Below are 21,878 nucleotides of genomic sequence, written 5' to 3' on the forward strand. Positions count from 1 at the left end.
TATTTGCAATGAAGCACAGATCTGATCATGTTTAAAGTGGCGGCACGCAGGGCAGGAGTGCTTGAGCCCAAGCAAAGGATGGAAAAAAACGAGCCTTTGTTGGGTGAAAGAGGCCTGTCTGAGACTTTTATTTCTGTCTGTTCTGTGTAACATATAAGTCAATATGGATGTTTTCTTCTGCACGCTTCAGTCAAAGGCTGGGGGTCTGGCAGTCTAGATTAAATGCCTGCACAGGCAAAACCCTCTGGGGACAAAGACACACTTCCACTGAATTGTACTCTGCTCTTTTTTGGTTTTGTTTTTAACCCCTGAAGGCAAACAATCAGAAATAGAGAAATTAATTGGAGGCTTTTTAAAAAAAACATCTTCTAGCTCAACATCTACTATTTTCTAGTTAAAGAATATACTTGTGAACAGATAATTGTGACTGATCTCTCTGGCATGCTTTATATTAATAATTTTATTCCACCAGACTTGCTGCACACTGAGACATGCTGACTGCCGTTTTTATACGTGTGTATGCAATTTGATCCCGTCTGTGTTGTACGTGTGTACACTTCTGCAGAGGAGCACATACACATATGCACTGTTGGTACACCTGTGCAGGTATTTCCCCCCTTGACATTTAGCCACCTGCATTCCCAGAGGAACACGTGCTGGGAGAAATGTCCGAGGAGGGCTGTGTGTGAGTGTGTGCGGTGGCTGCTGGCTGCCTCACCTCCTCACTGCGAGAAGGGATGGTTTCCAACCGACTATGATTTGGGCCAGGGTCAGGCAGCTGGTCCTGGCCCACGGCTCTGCTGTGCAGGAAGCAGAGACTTTGGAGAACTGGCTGTGACATTTGGGTGTAGGAGGTGGGGACGGGAGAAGGGGAGTGTTGTGGAGCAGAGGAGCTGCCTGTGTGCACTTAGGCACGTATACGAGTCCTCAGAGGGTCAAGCTTGCCAGGGCGCAGTGGCTCCGCAGCCTGGTTTAGTCTAATGCAGCCGCTCAGCTGTAGATGCCCTCTGGTCCAGCAGGATGGGTCGGCTGCCTTGCCTTCTGCCCTCACCCTAGGGAGATGAGCTGTCCTTTTGAATGGAGTTCCAGACACACCCCTGGGGACAGCATGGCAAGCTCAGTGTGGAAGCTGTGCCCAGAGGTGGCCTTTTACTCATTCTTGAAATAACTTTTATTTATTTATTGATAGGTATATTTATATATTTATGAATGGGAACTCTTCAGGGATGCCTTGATGCCATCCTCCAGGATGGTGGCCATCTATTTGTGATGTCCTTGGTAGAATCACAAGATTTTTCTCCAGACTTGACTGACTTAGGGAGACCAGGTGAACAGAATTTGAGCTGAATGTTTGAGTAAGAACATTCAAATTACTCCGAGTAAACAAATGCTTTTTACCATAATGAATTCTCAGAATATCCCTCCTTCCCCACCCCAAAGCTGTGCCTCCTCTTAAATGGAAACTGGCTTTTGGTATGGCTCACATAATCATTTCTTCTTCCTTTTAAAGAAAAAATCACTACTAGGTTTCCTAAGAGTCATTCATACAGTATTATTCCAAGATTCAGCTTTGTTTTGTGAATATTTGTCATTTTAGGATGGTGTCCATATTCTGCTTATTTCTTTTTGCTCTGGGCCTTAATGTAAACAAGATTTTTTTAAAAAAGGGTTTTCCTCTTTGTATAATGTTTGGCTCACCAAGGCCAAACACAAATTTTTCCTTTTTCTGTTCTTCAAGAATAAACCTCAACTGTTTCTTATTTAAGCACCTTTTTTTTTTTTTTGCTTTGGTTCTGAATGACTTCACTGCTCAGTTTTAAAGTTCAAAGTGTAAGTATTTAGGGTTAGTATTGCTTAAATTTGGTGGTGTTGATGGTGACTATCTTTGGAAAGCATTGACATGATGCTTTAGGAATGATGTTCATAATGGGCTTAAACAAATGAATAGGGCTCTCAACTTTTGCTTTGTATGCGCATTTGTGTGTCTGGTTCTTTAAAAGATAGACAGGGAATTGATTGCAGAGTGTTGCTTCCTTTTGAAGTAGTTTTATTTTGTCTAGTGTTAGTATGTGCAGATCCTGGAGGTGGAGATAAAGAATAAATGGAAAAGTGGAAATTGGTGGCTACTAAAAAGAAATTCAAGAGGTCTTAGAACCCCAGTACCTGAGCAGACTCTAGCAGTCAAAATATTTACCTCATGTTAAAGAAAGGCAAATCTAGCGTAAGAAATGAATACCATAGAGGGTTTAGAAGTTTTAGAAACACTTACAAGATATGAGGACATTTCAAACACTGTTTGACATTGTTAACTTAAATATCTTTAAGACAACCTGATAATTGAAAACTAGAATCTGTTAATAGTGTACATTTCATAATATATCAAATTGTTTGTATACCTACAGTAGCATTACTGAAGACCAGTATTTTAATGTAGTAAGTTATTAGCATATGGATAACTGACAAGTTTCCAGAAAGAAAGAAAACACATGTTTAGAGTGGGTTTTTATCAGAGGAAAATGAAAATATACATCCCTCTCCAAGAGCTTATTTTAACAAAGCCTGCCTAGTGAATCAGAACACCTAAGCACTTGGATCTGATTTTTGGAAAGCCCAGGTACTATCATTGTTCAGAATGCACTTTTACTGAGTTTTAAAAGTTTCTTTTTTATTTAGAACAAGGGTTCAAACATGCACATTCAATTTTTATAGTATTTATCTATTTGCAAGGCATATATTAACTAGAAATTGGCCGTTAATTTTATAGTTGTGTTAGCTAGGGTAGTAAATCAATGACCTGCTAAGTATTTCTGACAAGCAATTTTCATATTCGATGACCTCACATTTCCTTTTCGGAGTCAAATGCTATGTAATTGTTCTGTTGTATGTTTGTATAAAATGAATCACAACATGGTAAAGAAAAGGTTAGACTTATTAAAATAATAACCCTACTAAAATATTCACTTTATTCAGATTGTTCATAATGCTTTCAAAGGACATAGCAAAGCTTTTGTGGAGAATCTGCATATTATTTATCATCTATGGACTAAATTGATTTTTTTGAAGTTGCTTTAAATTTTAAAAGCACCTTTCCTTAATATAAAAGCCCTTTAATTTTAACTGACAGATCAATTCTTAAACTTTATTTTGAAAAGAAAATGGGGAAGAATTTGTGTCTTTCGAATTAAAAGAAGTGAAAAAAATAAACCAGACATCCTAAAAAATAGAAGAAACCTGATTTTTAGTACTAATGAGATAGCGGGTGACAAAATAGTTGTCTTTTTGATTTCGATCACAAAAAATAAACTGGTAGTGACAGGATATGATGGAGAGATTTGACATCCTGGCAAATCACTGTCATTGATTCAATTATTCTAATTCTGAATAAAAGCTGTATACAGTATGTGTTTATGCTACAGTGGGTTTTTTTTTAAGTGACTGACATTCATCATATTGGTTAGACAGTTTTAAAAACCTAGTCTTTGTTTTCTGCAATGTTGTCAAGAACAAATAAAGTATAATTTGTGGTATATTAAAAGCAAACTGCTTAAAAGTGCTAGATATAACTGCTTCAAGATAGTCTAATATACTTGGAAATGTATTTAGAAAACTCAGTTTCTCCTAACAGTAAACAGCTTTTTAAAAACTGAGACTCTTATACAGTATGTGTCTATGCTACAGGGGGTTACTTGCATATTACTTAAATATGCAAGTTACTTTTAAACTTTTACTTTTTGTCTATTTGTCAAAAGCTTTGAGAACATGGAACTATGATTCAAAAAACTGGTGTTTCCTATGAAAACTAGTTTAATATGTTATATATTCCCAAAGACATGTTTATATGGTTATAAATGTACACATCTACCGATGTTCATAATTAACAAAGGGTTTTACCTGATGCAATAGAAATTTGAGTTACCTTCGGTTTTATACTTTGTCTCAGACCTATGTTTTGTAAAAATCTCTCGCCAAGCCTCCATACATGTTTTCCCCCAGTATCCTTGCATTCATGTAGCTGTCAGTTTGAATTTCAATCCTGAATTATGTCTACTGACATAATTTCATAGTGTGGACTCTGTTTAAACAGAGACCATCTCTTTCTTTGTCTAAGTTTTCTATTACTCAAGTTCTTTATTAAATACTGTAGTAGACTATTTTTAATGGATTCTTCATCCCCAAATATTGTCTTATCTTCAATTTCATAACAGGATATGTAAATGCAAGTTTATTTTATTTTAGTCTTCATATAGTAGCAAAGTTTTTATCTCATAAAAACATTTTTGGTGAGAGGTGTCTTTTTCAGAAGTGAAGAGAAAAATATGTTTTTCACAGTTTTGCATTTCATAATGTTTCATATGCTGCCTGCTGTAACGTGGACTTTGCCGTGAGCCAAGTGCCTTATATACACATACGCTTAATGACCACTGTGAGGCATCCTGAATTTCGGACATTTGCTTTTATTTAAAAATAAAATTCTTCACTAGATATAGCATAAAACAAACTTTTAAAGTGAAAGTATTTCTGCTGTACTATTTCTGTATAAAAACTTGGTTAAAATAATGAAGAACAGTGGCCTCATTTTGCAATCCTAACTGTATTTTTCAAGGATTGGAGGGTCACATCGTTAAGAAAAATATTTACATAAGCTATTAGCAATCATAATTAGGGTGTCACAGAATTCTGCAGGCAGTGACTAAGGAGGAGTCACTAGAAGTCCAGGTGCTTCTTGCCTCCGGCCGTCATGCCACAGCCTGGGCCCAGCAGCTTGGTGGATTCTGCCAGATCCTGTTTGCTTGAGCGGCTCACAGTGTCTGACAAGTCTGGAGGCAAATGCAGTCGCTATGGCAGAAGATTTCAGGGGACGGAAAGAAGGAAAAAAAATAATTAATTTTGCTTTTGCCAGCACACTTCAGAATACAATATTATGCTCTGTTGATCAGCATTTAGTCTTGCATAGAAAATTCCTGCTAAAACAATTCTTCAGATTAAAGCCCAATATAATGACATCCTATTCCTACTAGATTTTACAAATCGTAGTCATTACAGAAACTGGACCAGGAATCTTAGTGGCATATTTCCAGAGTCCAGACCTAAATGTATTACGATTTTTCTTACTTAGGTAGAAATGAAAACACAGTAACTGCACACATGAAAACATAATGGAAAAATACCACATAATAACGGCAGGTTGTTTTTTGGCTATTTTTTTTTCCCTTAGAGCTCCAAGATGGTATTTTTAATTGAATGTAGTTTTTCAGCAATTATGGATTCCTGCAAATGCCTGTTTTCCTTTGTCTATTAAGTTGACCTGATGATTTTTTATTTCAAGGCTATATCTTCTTTAAGGAACTTAACCATTTTCATGGACATATGTCATATTGACATAAGGAAAAAAATGATACCACTTAAAGGGTCAATATTTTTCATATGCTCAGACAGGTCAGCAAAACATTTACTGTAGGTCTTGGTAAGTGTGTTTCTATGCATGATGTTGGCTCATGTTTTCAAAAGTATAGTGTAGCTTTGAACATCTCGCCTTCCTATCTGTCTGCAAATATAGGTTGATTTAAGGAGACCCAGTAACTAATCATAATTACAGAACAGTTATTGTAATTAGGGAGAAATACTCACATTTCATAATAAACTTTTTGGTTTTTCAAAAGGATCTCTATCAAGTTCCTTTAATTATGTTTGCTCCCAGGCCATGTGATTTGTTTCATAAAAATCCAAACTCAAAGGAACATGTTTGTTGTGTGAGGCAGAGTGGTTATGGGAGCCTAAAGGTAAGTAGGGCAGGATGGGGTCATCCCCTGATGACTAAGCAAAGCCTTGATGAGGTGAACTGACCTGGAGACAACCCATCTGAAACCCTTCATTTGAAAACTCCCTTGGATATGAAAAAAAAATCAAGATAAGAAAGGGAAAAAAACACTTTTTTTGGGTCAAAATATTGTGATACACTAGCATATGTCCTGGCTAGTTTCTTTCCTGATAAAAGGCTTGTTTATTGTCATGTAAACACAAGCTGTGTGCAAGGATCAAAACATTTTAAAACATTAAAAATAATTTATGAAAACATTCTTCCTTGATTTCAGTTTGCTGATTCAAATATATCTAGGATGAAAGACTCTTATATAGATATATGATCAACAAAGATGTCAGGGAGATCCAGGAAAATATAATATCCATACAGTAATATAAATACAGTGTTATTCATCTGTATCCTTAGCACTCAGCCTGTCACTTATTAAGTCATTAAATGTCTATTTCTTAAATAATAAAAAAAGAATTCAAAGAAAGACATATTTGCTTCTTTGTTTTAAACAATTCTTTCATTTCTTCATACCCTAGTTTTAGAAAGGATTTCAGGTAGAAATGAAAGTGTGAAAGGCTCAGGAATTGAAAAGACACAAATGACTCTAAAGTCTGAGGTCATGAATGTCTTTGCAGTGTTAAGTCTATCAATGTTCATGAGTGGAAGCAACAAGGAAAGAGATATTTAATTATATGTCTGAGCTGAAATGTTTCTTTAAGATCTTGTAGTTATTGCTAATGAACAGAGGAAAAATGACTAGGGAACATGCATGACCTAAAAGCTCTCTAAAACTTAAAGAGAAGTCACCATTAAAAAATGTGTGTGTGTGTGTGTGTATGTGTCTGTACTTCTGGTTGGGACCCCACAGAGATGAGGTCATCTGACCTCATCTAAATAGGCTGTTTAGGAAATCAACTGGAGTCAAAGATATTTAGAATCTACTCAAAGCAAGGCATTCTGAAAAGATATGTGAACAGGGTATCCTCCGAACTCCGTGTTGCCTTATATCCCAGTAACAGGCATGAGACAAGCACACGAGTAACCCTCACAGGGAGCAGTCCAAGTTACAGCCACAAAGTTGTAGAGACAAAAGCAGAAATTGTGGTGGGGGATGGGAACAGAGAAAGTTTCATGGAGATGGGCTAGGTGTTAAATAATGAATTGGATTCTGGCATGCAGAAATGGCGATTTGCTTAAGGGCAGAATCAGTACATTTTAAAGATGCATTTTGGTAGGTTCTACTGCTCTGGCAATCCAAATGGGGAAACTAGTGTACTTTATTCAGAACCAGCATAAATATAATTTATTTCAGGAGCTTACCTATTTGCTAAAAATTTCTCTTCCTTTGCTTCTCAAGGCAATGAGCGTGAGCCAGTTGGCTGAAAGCCCTTCATAGCAAAAGTAGCTAAATGTGACGTGTGACATGCTTGGAAGTCTTTCAGGTTGAATGGCTTTGAAGAAAAGTCAAATACCATTCATGTGTAACTTCTGAGCACAGAAATTTGGGGTGATGTGGTTAAATGCTCCTAACCAAATGCTACACTGTAAAAGCTAGTTGTGTACCCGTGTCCTCTGAAAAAAGCCCAAGGATGGTTCTGGGAAACGTGGGAATCTGTGCGATTTTGCCGGCTTTTGTTGACTATTACTTGAACGAGCTTACTAGGCAGCCTAAATTCTCAAGCAGTGGGTTTTGTTTCCTCCCTTTCTAAGCCTCCCCCTGTGCACCATGTCAGTGTGATGTGAAGCAGCGAGGAAGAAGAAGAGGTGGGTTCCAGGCTTGCCAGGTGTGTCAGGCACTTTCCCTTTGAGGCTTCCAAAGCATTTGCACACTTGACATGTAAACGTTCAGATGCTGCTGTACCCTGGATCTGTCTTCTAAAGAACACGCTGTAAGACACTCTACACGGCACAGGGACCTCCTTTAGACTAAAGCTGCAAGGCTGTAGGGGGATATAGACTTCTAGACCTTGAAGTTTCACTGAGTAATGGAAAAAAATCAGGCCTATACAAATAATCTAGTACAGATTTAATCTTATAAACCAAATCAAGGTATTTATCTTTCTCATTTTATACCTGGGGTTCTGAGGCCAGGGACAAAAACATACCGTCGATCTTGAGCTAAAATTCTATCACCTGATTTTCTTTTCCCAGATTCTGGGAGGAAGGCATTGTGCTGCTGAGGCACGAGATGCTTATCTGGCTGGCTGCCTCTTTTTTCCATGAATGCCTGGTCTAGAATGATGATTCTGTGTAGGCAAACGGACTTGGGGAAGGTGTGACAGCTCCCAAGGTTCTGTAGAGGCCTGGGGTGCTTTATAGCAATTCATCCCATTGGTTTGTTGTTGTTCAGTCGCTCAGTCGTGTCTGACTCTTTGCAACCCCATGGACTGCAGCACGGCAGGCTTTCCTGTCCTTCACTGTCTCCTGGAGCTTGCTCAAACTCATGTCCATTAAGTCGATGATGCCATCCAAATATCTCATCCTCTGTCGCCCCTGTCTCCTCCTGCCCTCAATCTTTCCCAGCATCAGGGACTTTTCCAATGAGTCAGCTCTTCAAATCAGGTGGCCAGAGTATTGGAGCTTCAGCTTCAGCATCAGTCCTTCCAATGAATATTCAGGGTTGACTTCCTTTAGGATTGACTGGTTTGATCTCCTTGCTGTCCAAGGGATTCTCAACAGTCTTCTCCAATACCACAGTTGGAAAGCATTAATTCTTTGGTGCTCAGTGCTACAAGGTGGGAAACGGCGAGCCTGACAAAATGCTCTGGCAGATTAGGGGAATTCCTGCCAAAAGGCACCCTTAGGCCCATAGGAAGCCCTGGGTCCTAACAAAGAAACAGTGGCAGAAATGCTTTGCTCTGTGGCTTCAAGGGGGACCAAGCTGAACTGGACTGGAATTCTTCCCTCTCTGCCAACCTCTCTGTCCCTCTGTTGGGCTGAGCCACTGACTATATTTTGTTCCTTCCTGAATCAGCAACTCTACTGATCACATATAGGATTGAGCTTCCTGGCTCCACAGTTCTTTTCCTAATTCCTTTTCTCCCAGCCTGCCAGACCTGTGCTTAGCACTTACAGTTCCCAGACAGACGGGGCAAGATAATGAATCTAGATTACCACTTGGATTTGAGACAAATTGCAGATAAATACCCATTAAAATAAGCTTAATCAACTTATATTTTTCATATTTTTCCAAGACCGAACCACTGGGCACCATATGTTTTCTGAAAACAACTCATGTAGTAAGTACATTTTAATCTTTAGCAAATGAATAGATTTGTTTGTATCCTTTAAAATTTATGACATTTCCTGAAAAGTCACACTTTCCATTACTCACAATCACAGAAATAGGGGTTAATATTTCAAAATACTTCCTAATAGATTTTTTCTTTTTTCTTTAAAACATAATCAATTTAAATGAAATCTTATGAACACCTTTGAACATATAGGTTCTACACTGGTTTTTTCACAGGGGCAGCGGGTGACAGTTTGATACTCTACTCCCTATCAGTATGACATCAGATAAGTCACATCTGAGTCACTTCACTCAGATAAGAGTGCCGCAGAATTGATGCTTTTGAACTGTGGTGCTGGAGAAGACTCTTGAGAGTCCCTTAGACTGCAAGGAGATCAAACCAGCCAATCATAAAGGAAATCAGTCCTGAATATTCATTGGAAGGACTAATGCTGAAGCTGAAGCTCCAATACTTTGGCCACCTGATGTGAAGAAGTGACTAACTGGAAAAGACCCTGATGCAATTTGGGGGAAAGATTGAGGGCAGGAGGAGAAGGGGGTGACAGAGGATGAGATGGTTGGATGGAATCACTGACTCAATAGACATGAGCTTGAGCAAACTCTAGGAGATAGTGAAGGACAGGGAAGCGTGGTGTGCTGCAGTCTATGGGGTCGCAAAGAGTAGGACATGACTGAACGACTGAACTGAAGTCACTTCACTTGTCTAGCTTTAGTATCCTTATCTGTCACAAGTGAATGATTCTCCCCTCATAAGACTGTTACCAGGATCAGATGAGATATGAAGTGTTTTATAAATTATTACGTACTGTGCTAATTTATTTATACCTTTTCTTGTTCCAAAAAAGCCATTTGAGGTGACTTATAAAAATACATATGGGACAAGAGAACCCCATGAAACAGTATGAAAAAAGATAAAAATAAGTGAGCTTATTAGGGCATGGAAATGAATCTACCAGTTTAATGAAAAACATAAGCAACAGCAACAGAACACTGCACTTGGCCAGCAGGTATGGTCACTAAGTCTGAGCATTTATTATACAATGCCCTTTACTGTGGTGCTGTCAAGAAATATAAAAGGAAACTCCGGTAATAGTCTTTGCTTCTGGTAAGATTTAAAAAGTCTAAACAGGACTTCCCTGGTGGTTCACTGGTTAAGAATCTACCTGCCAATGCAGGGGACACAGGCTCAATCCCCGGTCCGAGAAGGTCCCACATGCCACGGGCAACTAAGCCCACGCACCACGACCACAGAACCCCGTGCCTCCTGCAGCCTGTGCTCCCAGCAAGAGGAGCCGCCGCAGCGAGAAGCTGCGCACCACGACTGGAGAGCAGCCCCGCTCACCGCAACTAGAGAAGGCCCGCCGCTGCAGTGAGAAGCTGCGCACCACGACTGGAGAGCAGCCCCGCTCACCGCAACTAGAGAAGGCCCGCCGCTGCAGTGAGAAGCTGCGCACCACGACTGGAGAGCAGCCCCCGCTCACCGCAACTAGAGAAGGCCCGCCGCTGCAGTGAGAAGCTGCGCATCACGACTGGAGCAAGCTCACACCGCAACTAGAGAAGGCCGCCGCTGCAGTGAGAGCAGCAGCCCCGCCACCGCAACTAGAGAAGGCCCGCACGTAGCAACGAAGACCCAGCTCAGCCACAAACAAACAAAAGTTTAAAAAGTCCAGACAATTTCCCTCACACCCAGTAACACAATAGTGAAGATGGGGCCTGGCTTCCGGGCCAGTGAAAAAATGCAGGACTTGGTATTAAAGGAGGCAATTTGGGGTCCATTTATCACTATTATAAAGGGAGACTTCCACTTACAAAAATCATTTTAATTTACTTGTCTGCACTGGGTCTTAGTTGTGACATGCGGGATCCAGTACCCTGGTCAAGGATCAAACGCAGGCCCCCTGCGTGGGGAGTGCGGACTTCTCCCACTGGAGCACGAGGGAAGCGCCGTCACCGTGATTTCTTCACAAGATCTCAGAGTGTTGTTTCAACTGGCAAAAAAGTTAATCTTATATGCTATTACATAATTATTATATTTCATATTCTTATGTATATTATTTCATGATCATTACATTATTACAATACAATGTTATATTGTAATGACTCTACATCTGGTTAAAATTTTAAAATGTGGAAGATGTATCTGCCTAATTTTGGAGAATTCTGTGTTACTCTTATACATGAATGGGGCAGTGGAAATCATGCCAGATCACATTTTTGCTTGTTTTGGATAAGTGTACATTTTATAGTGGCTGAATATGTCTGGAAAAAATTCTGCCAAAACATGGTCAAGGTTTTAGGTGTCACTTCTGTTTAAGATCCAATTCATTCTCAGGGTTGCAGATTAAAACTGTTCTATTGAATCTCATAACCATACTATATCCTGAATTGAAAAAAATTCAGTTGGTTCTTCCTGATTGATCTGCAAATTAGACAAAATTTCCGAGTTGGAGCAGTGCACACTGGCTGCCCATTGAAAAATGCTCAGGTGTGCGATTATTTTGACCGTCAATTATAACTGACAGTATTGTCTTGCCTCCAAGCTCACCTCTCTGAAAGCAAATTGTGAAGAACTCACTTGTCTAAACAGAAGTGTGATTTGTGAAAAGGCATGTGTCGGTGGCAGAGATTGTTAGCTTACTCCCAATATCTATTCTCTTCCTTTGCAGAGTGAAAAAAATCCCTGAGTGGGCCACATGGCCTCCCAGAATAAAGGCCACACTTCCCAGCTTCCCTGGCCAATAGATGAGGCTGAGTGCTTAGGCTCTGGTGACTTCATCTTGAGCAGAATTGCCATGGTTAAGTTCAAGGTCAGATCCTTAGAGAGGGGGAAGTGCCATTCACTTCCCTTTCCCTTGGCATCACTATTCAACTCCAGCAAGAGGGTCCCCCCCTCACTGGGCACTGATGCTCCTCCCCCTGTGAGGTGAGGAGTAAACCATGGTGAAGGGGTTATGCCCATCTAGAGCATGTACCCTTCTTTGGAGGACACACTCTGGGTACTCAGGGCTTCAGAACTCCCTGTGCAAATGGCCACAAAACCTGCACAGGTCTCTTCCCCAGGTCTGTTTCTTGTGGGTGAAATTTGTTATCTGTGTGCACACTCTGGGGCCCCAGGAGGAACCTAGGGATGGCTGTGTGTGGGGAGTGTGGACAGAGTTTGAATGTGCAGGCCGGGTGTCCCCAAGCACATCACATTGCCTGCTCTGTGTGGGAAGGAGGCAGCGGTGGGGAGAGAAAGGAGGTAAGCTGTAGGCTAATTCCTCCTATGTCTCCATCTTCTGGAGTGGAACCCTGATCCTAAATTTAAATTTGGCTTCCCAGGAAGGTGTACTTGTGAAGAAAGGAAGATAAAATATATTTAATGATTTGTTGGCTTGACAACTTTTAAATATTGAGACATGTAATTATGTGGTCCTTTATCTGCATTCTTGCTCTAAGCTCCACAATGTTGGGGACAAGCTAAGCTTCCCTTCTTCTCACTCACTGAAATGTGGCCTTGAGGGCAGGCGCTGAAGCAGCCACCCTGGACCATCAAATGGAAGCTATGGGCTGAGGAGGGCGGAGCAAAACCACAGAAATAGCTTAGGGTCTCCTGACACCACCTGACCACCAAAAGAGCCTTGGGTCACCAAATTGGGCTTTTATACAATATGTGTTCTATATTATTAAGCCACTGCTTTTTTGAATTTCTTTAATAACAGCCTAACCTATATCCTGTTTGTAGAGAATTTGGTATCTGAAAAATGGATTGAGTTCTAGCCTCAAAAATCTAGGTTGGTTTAGTGGTTAGAAGGTGGGCAGTGAGGTCAGTATCACAGGTTGGAAAGCTGATGACTCTCATTAGGCTTGTGACAACTTGGAAGGCAAACCTCATATCTCCTAGTCAGTGGCTCTAGTTGAAATGTTGGAGAAATTCAGAATATTGGCGTATTAGTGGCTTCTTGCCACTTTTGGCAAAGTTATTTACGAAAGAGAAATGAACTTAGGCTGGAGCCATAGAATGTGCTACAACAGTTCTATTAAAGGAGGTACCTGCCTGAAGCTCACAGCCTAAACGAACCAAAAGCTTGTAATTTGGGGCATCAGAGGCTTGAGAAAGCCCAGCTACTTCTGCAATTGCACACCAGAGCAGGCAACCTTCACAGATGTCTGTGCCTCTGAGCCGTGGTGAAATGCCTCATTAAGAGGCTGGCCAGAAAATGGGAGCCAGAGACAACAGTCAGATTAAGGGTGCTGCCTTCTTTCTCAAGTCGATTATTTCAGATTGCTTCAAGCTAGTTACAAGTAAGATGAAAGGGCAGAACAGAGAGACCAGAAAATAAGACTCAGGTCTTACAAGATGAGAGTTGTGGTGGACAGCGCCCATTTCACCTGCCCTGTGGTGTGTCCGCCCGCAGGTAAGAGGCTGGAAAGGTGTGAATTAGGCTTACCCACAGCTGCAGTAGATTCAGAAGGTGGAAAAGAAGCAGGTACTTATCTTCCTGCTACTTATACTGAGGCATTTGGCAAACGTTGCACGGACAGTGGTGTTTTTTTTTTTTTTTGCATTCTAGTGACCAGTCGACAGCTTCACAGGCATCACAGGAGCAGAGTCAGTTATGGGAAGGGCGGCTCACTCAATTTCAGTGTCCAGTGACATGCTTCCTGGGGACCAAGAGGCACTGGCAGCAGTAGCCATGGGAAGATTCTAGCTGCAGGACTGCAGCCATGGAACTGTGCACTTTCAGGAAGTAGCTATAGTTGCTGCCTCCCAATTCCTCACCTTAACTGTCTTTGGTAGAGGCAGCAGCCTCCCTGGAGGCCAGTTTGGTGGCATTATCCCTCAGCCCTTCCAGTTATTTCACTGCCTCCCAATTTTCTGGTATCAACTTTCCAACTGCATAAAATAATTAGATGGGACCTCTTTCCTGCAGTTGAATGCTAGAACTATCAATATGTCTGGACAACTTTTTGGCTCTGATTACTTGCATGTGGAAGTGAAGAGAAGCAAATCAACTGGCAACCTCATAAAATTTGGAGGGGGTTGTTTTGTCAAAGAAACGACAAGCCTGGTCAAGAGTCCATGATTTTTCAACGCCTACAGAATCTTACGTCCAGGAATCTGATCTATATATAGTGAAAGTTTCTCATGATGTATTCTGCATATAAGTTAAATAAGCAGGGTGACAATATACAGCCTTGAACGTACTCCTTTTCCTACTTGGAACCAGTCTGTTGTTCCATGTCCAGTTCTAACTGTTGCTTCCTGACCTGCATACAGGTTTCTCAAGAGGCAGGTCAGGTGGCCTGGTATTCCCATCTCTTTCAGAATTTTCCACAGTTCATTGTGATCCACATAGTCAAAGGCTTTGGCATAGTCAATAAAGCAGAAATAGATGTTTTTCTGGAACTCTCTTGCCTTTTTGATGATCCAGCGGATGTTGGCAATTTGATCTCTGGTTCCTCTGCCTTTTCTAAAATCAGCTTGAACATCTGGAAGTTCATGGTTGACGTATTGCTGAAGCCTGGCTTGGAGAATTTTGAGCTTTACTAGCATGTGAGATGAGTGCAATCGTGCGGTAGTTTGAGCATTCTTTGGCATTGCCTTTCTTTGGGACTGGAATGAAAACTGACCTTTTCCAGTCCTGTGGCCACTGCTGAGTTTTCCAAATTTGCTGGCATATTGAGTGCAGCACTTTCACAGCATCATCTTTCAGGATTTGAAATAGCTCAACTGGAATTCCATCACTTCCACTAGCTTTGTTCATAGTGATGCTTTCTAAGGCCCACTTGACTTCACATTCCAGGATATCTGGCTCTAGGTGAGTGATCACACCATCATGATTATCTTGGTCATGAAGCTCTTTTTTGTACAGTTCTTCTGTGTATTCTTGCCACCTCTTCTTAATATCTTCTGCTTCTGTTAGGTCCATACCATTTCTGTCCTTTATCCGTGGGCTGGAAGAAGCACAAGCTGGAATCAAGATTGCTGGGAGAAATATCAATAACCTCAGATATGCAGATGACACCACCCTTATGGCAGAAAGTAAAGAGGAACTAAAAAGCCTCTTGATGAAAGTGAAAGAGGAGAGTGAAAAAATTGGCTTAAAGATCAACATTGAGAAAACGAAGACCATGGCATCTGGTCCTATCACTTCATAGGAAATAGATGGGGAAACAGTGTCAGACTTTATTTTTTCAGGCTCCAAAATCATTGCAGATGTGATTGCAGCCATGAAATTAAAAGACGCTTACTCCTTGGAAGAAAAGTTATGACCAACCTAGATAGCATATTCAAAAGCAGAGACATTACTTCGCCAACAAAGGTCCGTCTAGTCAAGGCTATGGTTTTTCCAGTGGTCATGTATGAATGTGAGAGTTGGACTGTGAAGAAAGCTGAGCACCGAAGAATTGATGATTTTGAACTGTGGTGTTGGAGAAGACTCTTGAGAGTCCCTTGGACTGCAAGGTGATCCAACCAGTCCATCCTAAAGGAGACCAGTCCTGGCTGTTCATTGGAAGGACTGATGCTGAGGCTGAAACTCCAATACTTTGGCCACCTCATGCGAAGAGCTGACTTGTTGGAAAAGACCCTGATGCTGGGAGGGATTGGGGGCAGGAAGAGAAGGGGACGACAGGGGATGAGATGGCTGGATGGCATCACCAACTCGATGCACATGAATTTGGGTGAACTCTGGGAGTTGGCGATGGACAAGGAGGCCTGGTGTGCTGCGATTCATGGGGTCACTAAGAGTCGGACACGACTGAGCTACTGAACTGAACTGAACTGATAGTGAAAGTTGCTCAGTCATGTCCAACTCTTTGTGACCCCATGGACTATACAGTCCATAGAATTCTCCAGGCCAGAATACTGGAGTGGGTAGCTGTTCCCTTCTCCAGGGGATCTTTCCAACCCCGGGATTGAACTCAGGTTTCCTGCATTGCAGGCGGATTCTTTACCAGCTGAGCCACAATGGAAGTCCAAGAATATTGGAGTGGGTAGCCTATACCTTCTCCTTGGATCTTCCTGACCCAGGAATTGAACCCGGGTCTCCTGCATTGCAGGTGGATTCTTTACCAGCTGAGCTACCAAGGAACACACGGATCTACCTTTAAGTGGGATGGAGAAACTGTAGCCTTTAGGGACTTGCCTGGTGGTCCAGTGGCTAAGGCTCTGCGTTCCCAATGCAGAAGGGAACTAGATCCGCACGCCACAGCTAAGAGTTTGCATGCCACAATTAAAAGACCCCTCATGCCACCAACTAAAGGAACTGGCATGCCATAACGAAGACGGAAGATTCCCGCATGCCGCAACTAAGACCTGGCACAGCTATGAATAAATAAATGAATGAATACAAAAAACAAGATTGGTGCAGCCCCCAAAGGGCACACGCTCTCACAGCGACTTCATGTAGCTGTCACTGGTAATAGACAAGGAGTAACTTCCTAAAGGGACACGGAGGACAGTGGACAAAGCAGTTCCTTCCAGAGAGCAGATGGAGGGCTGCAAACCTAGCTAGCTACATTCCTCTGCTGCCAGGGCAGAGAATTTTTGCAGTTCCTCACCAGCAGGATTCCCCACTCATTCCTGAAGAGCAGATAACTTGTGCGAAGAGGCTGTGCCGGACATTGGGGTTCCGAAGGGTTGGAGACTATGAGATTGACCTCCAGTGCCCACTCTCCCTTTCTACTTGAGTAGAAGAACCCGTGAATGTACAGCCATCCTGAAAAAGGCTTCACTTCCAAGCTTCCCTTTCAGCTAGTTGTGGAGCACGTGACCAAGTCCACAAACAGCAGAAGGGATGTTTCAGCTTCAGGATATTCAAATGGGATTTGAACTCAGGTGTTCTGGCTTCAAAGTCCACATTCGCACCCAGTTCTCTGTGAGCCAGACCTTTTCTAAGCACTAAGGGTAAAATAGGGAACAAGACAGGCAAAATCTCTACGTCCAAAAAACAACTTCAGAAAGGGACAATACAGAGACACTTACTGACTCAAGGAGAGACAGCTAACCCAGAAAAGACAACAAATGGAGAAGCTCACTCAGAGCATGAGCGGTATCTTAAGGAAATGAAATACGGTGATACGATACTGCCTGGGGAAACTGTTTGGGCTGGCCAAAACGTTTGTTTAGGTTTTCCATAACATTTTAACAGGAAAACCTGAATGAACAATTTGGCCTACCCACTACTTTAATTGGTGAAAATCTTTCTGGAGGGTGCATTTGAGCTAAGATGTAAATTTGCAGAAAGGACCATCACAAGACATGGAAAAAGAAACTTTCAGGCAAAGGGAACATTTTTAACAACAGAGAACAGTTGTGGCACACGTGTGTATTCTATTAAAGACAGAATTTTCCAAAAAGGCGGTGTATACAGGCTGTTCTAGAGCCTTTTTTCTGATTCAGGAAAGACGTTCTAGCCACTGGGTGACGCACAGGATCCTCCGGCTCCCACCGTCCTCCCGCGGGGAGCGGTGGGGCCCAGCCTCATGCGAGCCCAGCGGGAGGATTCCAGGTGGAGGGTTGGGCCCCGTGTGAGGTGTTCGCAGTGGTGCTGTGTGCGGGGATGGTTTGCTGCACTTAATCCTCTTAAAACGTGAGTCACAATCTTGTGGGCCACACAGTGCTAAGAATACCACCATGTTTCAGTCTCAATGTTCTTGAATTGTCAGACATTGAAAATATGGGAAGGCATGTTACTTTCCTCCTGCATGTCATATAACGACAGAGAACAAACTAGATTACTTCTGAAGAACTTTCCTTAAAATGGTTTTATTTTCTACACAAACTAAAGGCAGTATCTTTTTCTTATCTTTGGGTCTCTTCTTGGTTTTTTTTTTTTTGTACATTTTATTCTCATTAATGTTCTAATATGAGCAGGACTGAAGAAAAGAAAAAAAAATATCATTTAGGTAATAGCTGGATAAAGGTGACTTGAATTGTTACCTAAACTTGGACGGTATAAACAGTGAAAGACACTGCTCCCCCCACCCCGCCAGCTCATGAGCCTCTTCTCTGGGATGGACTAAGGAGAAAGGAATGGGGTGCCTAAGTTCCCCATGGTCACTGTGATCCTCTGGTTATGCATCACAGCTTGAACAAGACTCCTCATATTTCCCCAAACGGACTCTCTCCTATTCATTCTTCTTGAATTGTAGCGGGGCTTCTCACTCTGGCAACCTTTTGACTGGTCTCCAGCTCTGCTTAACCCAAGGCTTGTATGGGCTCTGGAGCACACAATGCCGGCAGGAGCATATAAGCTCCAGAGTGTGCAGAATTTGAATTAAGTTTCAGCAGGGCCAAGCTGAGAGCCTCTTGAGATCTAGGGCCTACTGCTGGCAGTAAGTGGAAGAAGCCTGAGATCTTTCTGTGGACAGACGGTCGTTTTGACAGGCTCTTCAGGCCTGCTTTGCCCTGGAGGTCCCTTTTCTACCCGAGACAAGTGAGGAAACATTTTAGCAGCAATATATTGGTACTACCCCACAGATGGCTTAAGAATGGTAAGATATTTTAGGAACATATAGAGTTTTTAGATATGAATGTTGAGGTTGAAAAAAAAAACACCTTCATTTAGAAATAAATTCAAACTACTAACTGTAGGAGAATTCCTTTTTATCTCCCTTTTTCTTTTTAAAACACATGGAAACTAGTCTGCAGGTGGCGAAAGGTAACAATCTGTTTTTGTCTACTAGAACTAACGTTTGAATTCTGTAATCTGTAATCTGAATGAAGCCTTCTACTCAGTAAACGGTTGGCAGATAAACATGTGTGTAAGCTCAAGGTTGATCCCTAAAACCAAGAGATTTTTAAGACTACTACACTACTTCACTTAGGGACTGGCAGAGGTCTGACTGGTGTATAGCTAATGGAAGAGATGAGTTCTAACACATGAAAAAGCAGGAATCAGAGAATTTTGATTTCAGATAACAGCTTAAGTTATCACACTAATTTCAGTCCACTAAATAACTAACATTGGTAGCTTTGGATGAACACTCCCTCAACCATATAGTTTTGGAGGTAAGCATAGCATATATATGAATATATGTGGATTTCCTTCTGGCCATCCATGAATGAATGCTGGGAGCATAATGGCCAACGTGCCTGCTTGTATAATGTCCTCCAGCGAATGCAGAAAGAACATTGCTCCACAAAGCCCTGAGATGGGGTATCAAGGGCTCGGGAGAAATGGCAACGGACAACATCTCAACAGCATTAAATCTCCCAACTGCTCTTTAGTTACTTTGAGACCCCCACGTTTAAGGGTCTGTGAGTTTCTGGGTATGAAGAAAGAATTTTTAATGGGGCCAAATGTAGGTGTTTACAAGGGGGAATTGTTGTTTTTTATTAGGAACTGCCTTATGTTCAATAGTTGTATTTACTTTGTCAAGCTAGCCAGAATTAGAAATCCCCATTGCTAGGCAGCCTGGAGCGTCTGCGAAGTATTTCTGGGCATTCAGAACTGAGGCATGTGCTGCCCAAAGGCAGGTTTCATTACAGTCTGTTATTTAGTCCTTGTTCATCCCTCCCTACCCCCACATCCCCGGATAGCAGTACTTATACAACAGGAAATCTTGGTTACTTTACGCTGAAACATATTTACATGACTGAAATACGACAATTAACACATTTGTAAAGCTTGAGGGATAGGTACACGTTAATGGTTTTTTGAAGCAGGCTGATTTCCTGGAGCTTCTAATCTTATTTTATTTTGTTCTGCACGCATGAACAAGTTCTCCTTTACTATAGGTATCTGACAAAGCCTACCTGGTAGGAATGTGAATGAAAAGAAAATAATACAAAAATTAACTTTATGGTTTATCTTTGCCAAACTGTTCTTAACTGCTTTTACCAGTTCAATGTATAGTGAGGGCTATTTTTGACAAGTTGTGTTAGCTTTTATACAAAAGCAGTTAGGTAGTACGGTTTTGATTGGCAAAATGAAATGTGGCTTTCTCTATACTGACAGTATAAAAATTTTTCATAACAAATGAGAAGTATCAATTGTAGTGGTATAGTGATTTTCTGCACTCCTCATGGTCAAAGGTACGCTCTCCTAGGTGGTGTATATTTCACTTGCTCCAAACTTAAATTAAAAGCCAGGTGATATGTAGTATTATTTCAAAAGTGCTATTGTGTGCGTGTGTGCATGTGTATTTGAGTGTGCATGTTTATACATATAAATATATATAACATGGCAATATTATGACTATTTTAATAAAAGTACCTAGATTAATTGTTGAAATCTTGGTAAAATTTAGAAAAAAATCCTTTTGTATCAGAGCCCTCAGTAATGAAATGAAAACTTCCATTTTCCTTTTGATTTCTGAAAGCATGTTAACCCTGGAAACCTCTACCCCAATTCTCACTTAAAAGTTGGTGGCAAATTTGCAAATTACACTGGTTTCAAATAGTCACCCAGTACATCTATCTCTCCCCTTCACAGACCTCCTTCCTCACCAGTTTCAAAGGCAGCTCAGTGAGCAGGCTGGGCAAAGCAAGAACCCTCTCTCTACATGCCTTAGGGCAGTGATAGGGCAGCACCAGACGGAGCGCTCTAGCTAAGGGATACAGATTAGAGATGAGGACCTAACTCCAAAGAGTAATAACTCTCTGCTGAAGTGACTTCACAGATAAGAAGTAAGTAAAGAATCAATTTAGTCTTAGATAGAAAACCTTTCCATGAATAACGAGGGGAAAAAGTTAAAGGACATGAAGCAAATAAAGCAAGAAAAAATACAGATGATCAGAAAAGAGCAAAATATTTGTGAGTATATAGATAAATGATTATGCCTACTTCTAGGGATTTTTTTTGGTGTTTGTTTGTTTGGTTTAATCAAAATGCATGTTTTAATGGAAATGTTAACAAGAGCTAAGTTTAATTTTCATGGAGATTGTTTTCTGTTCTTTAAAAACTCATTTGCTTTTATACGTGGAGGATTTTTTCCCCCACCACTTAACTTTACCATTGAAGTTAAATCTTTTTACAAGGAGGTCTGAAAGATCATTGAAATGTAGAAGAACCAACAACCTGATATATCAAACTGGCTAAATCCTGCCTCAAGTTTTCACTGTAGCAGGAAGAAGTCACTCTGGTTCAAGTAGAAACTCTGAAGTTTGAGGTCATTTCAGCCAGGGTCTGCAGGTATACTTTAGGAACATTCTTTTGGTATATGTAAAATTATGCTCCAAAATGAAATAATGGAGCAAAGTGATTTTATAACTGTAATGCAGGGCTAATTCTCTAAGTTTTAAAGATCTGAATGAAATGAAATAGACATATTTGTACATTTCTGTTTGATTCCCTTAGTAGAAGTGCACAAAAATTTCTCAAGGTACTGAAAGTAAATGAAAGCATGATATGTGGGAAAAGATCATCAAATGGTTCCTAAAGTTCAATACTGACAAGTTTCACAGTTTAACAAATGATGATGAAAAAATGTTTTTCCTTTAAAAATTTATCAAGGAGTGGTATTTTTTCTTCTGTCTTTCATTCTAACTTATGCCCTAAAGGGATATTATTTGCTCTAAATCAGTTTAAGTTAACACATCAAATCATTACCCAATTAAATATCTGTAAATTATAAAACATATTATAAGCATATGAAAAAATTACAACAAGCATCTTCGAGTTACCATTATAAATTTATTTTTAAGTAACACTAATATTTATGTGTTTATATCCTAAATCTATTAACTGACTTGTATATTTTAACAGTCTATCTTAAATGTCTTACAATTTCTTTCAACATTAACTAGAATTTGTAATTAAATATTAATACCTCACACAAAGAATAATTGATTATATTTAAAAATAGTGAGGCAAAAACTATCTG

The 21,878-nt window shown here is 40.8% G+C and overlaps 2 protein-coding genes across 2 annotated transcripts in view; one reads left to right on the forward strand and one right to left on the reverse strand.

Moving 5' to 3' along the window:
* IMMP1L (inner mitochondrial membrane peptidase subunit 1) overlaps nucleotides 1–21,878 on the forward strand; it is a 478,402-nt gene that overhangs the window by 137,453 nt on the left and 319,071 nt on the right. The window lies entirely within an intron of this gene.
* ELP4 (elongator acetyltransferase complex subunit 4) overlaps nucleotides 3,509–21,878 on the reverse strand; it is a 255,269-nt gene continuing 236,899 nt past the window's right edge. Inside the window, exon 10 of the mRNA XM_005890864.2 lies at nucleotides 3,509–4,836. Coding sequence (XP_005890926.2) covers nucleotides 4,705–4,836 — 132 coding nt within the window. The 3' untranslated portion in view covers nucleotides 3,509–4,704. The remainder of the gene's footprint in view (nucleotides 4,837–21,878) is intronic.

Source organism: Bos mutus, chromosome 15, assembly GCF_027580195.1.
Source record: "Bos mutus isolate GX-2022 chromosome 15, NWIPB_WYAK_1.1, whole genome shotgun sequence".
In the NCBI taxonomy this organism is placed as follows: domain Eukaryota; kingdom Metazoa; phylum Chordata; class Mammalia; order Artiodactyla; family Bovidae; genus Bos; species Bos mutus.